We start from the raw sequence: 5,000 nt of genomic DNA on the forward strand, positions 1-5,000 counted from the left end.
ACTGCTTGGGTTAAGGAAATACACAAAGGCGGAGAAGCTTATTCGGTTTCCTTGGGCGCTTCCGGAGAGACAGGAGAGGAGAGGTTCGATCCCCTCGGTGGCTTCAAAGGCGTCGACGCTTCCCGATGGGAAAAGCCTTTCTTCTTATCCTGGACAGACGGAGGGCAACGAGACGAACCTTCACCGTGCAACTGTTCGGTTCTGCTGGTGTTGGGGATGTTAGTAGAAGACTGTGAGGAGACTGATGAAGGCGGGGAGGACTTGCTGTCCAGAAAAAGGCTGTCGATGCTACTCGGAGAGGACAGGTCGACGTAGGAAAAGAGTTGACCGCATCGCTTTTCCTTTTTGGTTGCTTCAGACTTCGATGGCTTTCTGGCAATGACCGAGGCGTCCTCCTGAGGCTCGTACTTGAAGGTCACTTGTTTTCCTTTGCTCTTTTGTTCTGAGCCGTCTGACGCCGAGGAAGGGCCCTTCTTCCCTGTGGATAAATTGGATGCCTGTCTCATTATCGTCTTGTTTTGAGGCAGAGGCCTAGGCACAGCTACCGAGTCTCTGTCTTGGCGAAATGCAGAACGAGCTGGAGACGGAGTTGCAGGTCGTGGCATGGTACTGGACTCGACAGCTATTCTTGCCACAGCCGGCTGGTTCGCCGCCGAAATGAGCGGCGGCTGTTGGTACGTGGAAGGAAACCCGTGGGGCATTTTCGTCTCTGGCGAAAGTAAAAGGGGTTGTGACTCTTCAGTCGGAGGAGATGGAGGCGTTTTGGCAGCAGGTGATGGTGAATGCGACTGAATGCTTTCTGGAACTGGTGTTGATTTACTAGACTGCGACATTGAGCTGAAGAACTTTCGAAATTCGTCTGCAATGGGTCTTTGTGCTGCTTGAAGCCCAGGAGGCTGTTGGAAACTCTCGGAGTTAGCAGAAATCACTTGTGCAGTTCCAGATGAAGGATCTAGATGAACAGTCTCAGATGTGTATAGCTGAACCTGCGTTGGATCAAAGGACCTCTGGGGATACTGGTGTTCCTCCGAGGAGTTCAGCAAGGGCACGTGCTCTTCAAAATATGCAAGATGTGGTTCTCTGAATGACGGAGGAGGTTGTATCTGCATGAATGATGGCGGGGAATGCGCCTCCACACAAGCCTCAGACTGGGCTTGGAGGTTCTCGTTGAAAAGTGGAGGAGGCTCAAGCTCAAGCACCGATTGTGACGGCTGAAGGTTTCCGAGGCGTGCTTGTGGGTCTTGTTTGAAAGCACTCTCCGTTAGGCGGGTCACTTCATTGCCCGGGGACTGCGTCTGGGCGTGCGTTGGATTGGGCTGGCTCGTTCTAATGTGGTCTGGCCGATGGAGTTGCCGTTGGGTATTTGCAATCTGCACAGCAAGACCCGCGGGTGCTGCTCCTGTAGTACTAAGGGCCATCGCTGAATCTAAAGCAGGCAGGGGCCCTACATCGCTGGTTGGCATGGAAAGAGGCTGCTGCAGTTGGACATTGCAGGTCTGCAACTGAACACTTCCCCAGGATGCAGGAATGGCCTCCACCTGACTGGGAGTCGCCAAGGGGTGGGCCTTTGTGTCTGGCAGGGCTGGGTATTTGGTGGAAGCCGCAGGGGTTGGCGGGAGTCCTGAGGGCGATTTGCTTATCAGGTGCCAAGACCCACCTGACACCGGCACCAAGCGGAATTCGCCCCCGGACAGAGTCAGGTGGGTGATGTTCTCCGCAGAGAGGAGCGGCCGTAAGTCGCCCGTAGACACCATTTTCTGAAGTTCTCCAGGAAATAACAAGGGAGGATAACTATTTAAGGTAGAGGCAAGTTGCCGCAATTCTCCTGAGGAAGAGGTGAGTTGTCTGAACTCTCCTGAAGCAGACGTCAGCTGCCGCAACTCCCCTGAAGAAGCTGTGAGTTGCCTCAGCTCTGCGGACGAAGAGGTTAGCTGACGTAGCTCCCCGGAAGACGTGATGAACTGCCTCGCGGACGATAGCTGCCTCAGCTCCTCCGCTGACGCCGGCAGCTGACGCAGCTCGTGGCTGAAGCCCGTGACGTTCTGGAACATCCCCCCCGTGGCACCGCCGACCACCTGCGCCCCCGGGCCTGAGAACAGGTGCAGGTCGAAGGAAGACTGCGCGTTATGCGCCTCTTGGCCTGCCAGTCTCGGGAAAGAGTGGCTGCTCACCGCCTTGGAGCCCATGGCCGCCCTCCCCGCCGCCGTCAGGTCCGTGAAGGTGGAGTCCGAGTCGGAGCTGTCGGAGGAGTCGCTGTCGGTGTCAGGAAACGGACTGTCCTGCGGTTGGAGAAAGCTACTGTTAGGCTGCAGAAATACAAGAAGCATTTCTTTGATATTATCTATTCGAATTTTATACATGCCCACTTTCTACAATCTGAAATTTATTTCATATGCATAAGCATCTAGTGGAAAGTGTGTAAACTAAAATAAATCAGTTTTTAGTTGTGTTTCCCAGTATATTAATATCTAATTTTACTTAGTATGTTCGCAAAAAAAATATATCGTCAAACCAATGTAGTATATGAATTAAGTGTGTCTCGAAACAAATGAAAAATGGGGTAAAATACAATTATGATGTGTTTAAAAATAATAAGAATAAAACAATGCTCTCCAGATTCGATGTTCCAGTGTGGTAACAAGTGGTCGCCTTTAATATGGACCAAATGAATTTTCTCTTCATAATAACCCTTATGTTTATGTAAAAATTTCGGTGTGTGCAGCTATGTGTGTGTGTGTGTGTGTGTGTGTGTGTGTGTGCATCAAGAACATGCTTTCGGAAAGGCGGCCAAAGAGGCAAAACGCCGCCACGCCCAAGAGCGAGGGCGCCGCCGCCTCTGAGCGCCCCAGCACCGTACCTGCCGCCGCACGCACAGGCCGCGGGCGAGGGTCCCCCGCTTGGCGCCCTGCCGGTGCACGTAGGCCTGCGTCACCGTCTGGCCGTTGGCGCGCGTCCGGGTGACCGCCTGGCCGTGGGCGCGCCCGGCGGCGGCCTCGCCCTGGGCGTGCGCCGTCCGCGGCAGCACGTCCAGGTTGTCCGTCGGCCGCTTCAGCGAGGACACCACGTCGGGGTCGTAGCTCTCCGCGCCTGCGTCGCGGCAGGTGGGCGTCATGACCAGCGTGTGCACGTGCGTGGGGGGCGGCCTGTGGCGGGCGTACCTCACAATCACCACGCCCACGATCAGCAGGACCAGAAGGACCACCCCCACGCCCACCAGCGCTCCCAGGAGGGGTGGCACGCCCATGTAAACTTTCTCCCTCTCCGAGTCGATTACGAGACCTGTAGATAAATAGATTAAAAAAAAAAAAGTCATTGAAGGCACTCTGTTGATGTGCGTGGGTATATTTCTGTGTATATATATATATGTGTGTGTGTGTGTGTGTGCGTGTGCATACATAATATACATACACCCACACACAAGCACCTTCTTTCCCTATATGCATATCTATCTCTTCCTCTCTCTCTCTCTCTCTCTCTCTCTCTCTCTCTCTCTCTCTCTCTCTCTCTCTCTCTCTCTCTCTCTCTCTCTCTCTCTCTCTCCTTCTCTCCCTCTCTAATCTGTGTGTCTCAAGCACACACACATACACACACACACACACACTTTTTTGTCACAGGAAAAAAAAAATCACAACACAATCACATCCACAACACGAGGCTCACTTAGGGAAAGGCGTAACGAGGAGGTAATTTCTGCTGCACTTAAAACAAATGAACGGAGATAAGGCAACAAGCGCACCAGGATTATTAGTGGCATTGTTATTTTTTCTGCGACGGGAAAATAGTGCGTTTTCGTTATGACGGATTCTAATGACGTTTCGATCCCCCTTGGATTCTTGTCGGATTAGAGGAACTGACGTCGAATGGGATCTCGATTTGGTGCATGCTTTATGGTGGGAAGATGCGGATTTATCTCTCTTCACTCTGTCTCTGTTTATCTTCTTTTTTGTCTTTATCTGATTTCTGTGGTTGTTTATGTTTCGTTTTCTGTTTTTTTTTCTTTTTTCTCTTTCACTTTTTTCTTTCTGTCTCGTTGATTTCTCTCTCTCTCTCTCTCTCTCTCTCTCTCTCTCTCTCTCTCTCTCTCTCTCTCTCTCTCTCTCTCTCTCTCTCTCTCTCTCTCACTCACTCACTCACTCACTCGCTCGCTCGCTCGCTCGCTCGCTCGCTCGCTCTCACACACAAACGTTCTCTTTCTCTCTCTCATAATCTATATATATGTCTTCTCATCTTTCTTTCTCTCTCAATATTTCAGTTATACTGACATCCTATCTCTTTTTCTCTCTCTCATCTAATTCTCTCTCTCTCCCTCTCCCTTCCTCTCCCTCCCTAACCCTCCCTATCCCTCCCTATCCCAACCCCAATCCCTGCCCTACCTGGAGCGGCGTGGTGTTGGGCGCTGGCCGTGTGCAGCTCCAGCCGGGTGACCTCGCTTCGCCCTCTATTGTTGTGGGCGAGGACACGCAAGGTCACGCCTAGTCCCGCCTTCAGTCCGGTCACTTGCCATTCTGGAGTTCCGCTAGGGGAGGATGTAGGGGGCGTGGGTTTAGTTTTTTTCTGTGAATTTGTTGATTTCATCATATTTGTGATGATTTTTTAACTGTTTATCTATCTGTCTGTCTGTCTAATTATATATCTGTCTATTTGTCTATCTATCTATCTATATACATGTATACTTATATATAAAGTTGATGTGTACATTATAAACATAAACATCAGCAGCGCCATTCCGAATACCGACCTGGACATGTTGGCGACGAAGGCCCCCTCCTGCCACACCTCCAGCTGGAAGCTCTGCGGAAGGCCGCCGTCGAAGCCCTCCAGGCAGGTGACCGTGAGCGCCGCGTGGTGCACGAGGCCGTCGGGGGAGACGGGGGAGGCGGAGCAGTTGGAGGGCGTGTCCGGAGGCCCCGCGGGCACCAGGGTCACCACGCACGCCTGCCGCTGCTGCCCGACCTCGTTGGAGGCGCGACACAGCAGCTGGCCGTAGTCCTCGGGCGTCT

The 5,000-nt window shown here is 52.4% G+C and overlaps 1 protein-coding gene across 1 annotated transcript in view; it reads right to left on the minus strand.

Moving 5' to 3' along the window:
- The window catches only part of LOC113824414 (uncharacterized), a gene marked incomplete in the record, with an annotated part of 101,028 nt that overhangs the window by 340 nt on the left and 95,688 nt on the right, over positions 1-5,000 (minus strand). Inside the window, 4 exon segments of the mRNA XM_070131455.1 lie at positions 1-2,279; positions 2,858-3,279; positions 4,374-4,516; positions 4,739-5,000. The exon segment at positions 1-2,279 is cut by the window's left edge and continues 340 nt beyond it; the exon segment at positions 4,739-5,000 is cut by the window's right edge and continues 210 nt beyond it. Coding sequence (XP_069987556.1) covers positions 39-2,279; positions 2,858-3,279; positions 4,374-4,516; positions 4,739-5,000 — 3,068 coding nt within the window.

The sequence above is a fragment of the Penaeus vannamei genome, chromosome 16, assembly GCF_042767895.1.
Source record: "Penaeus vannamei isolate JL-2024 chromosome 16, ASM4276789v1, whole genome shotgun sequence".
NCBI classification, from domain to species: Eukaryota; Metazoa; Arthropoda; class Malacostraca; order Decapoda; family Penaeidae; genus Penaeus; species Penaeus vannamei.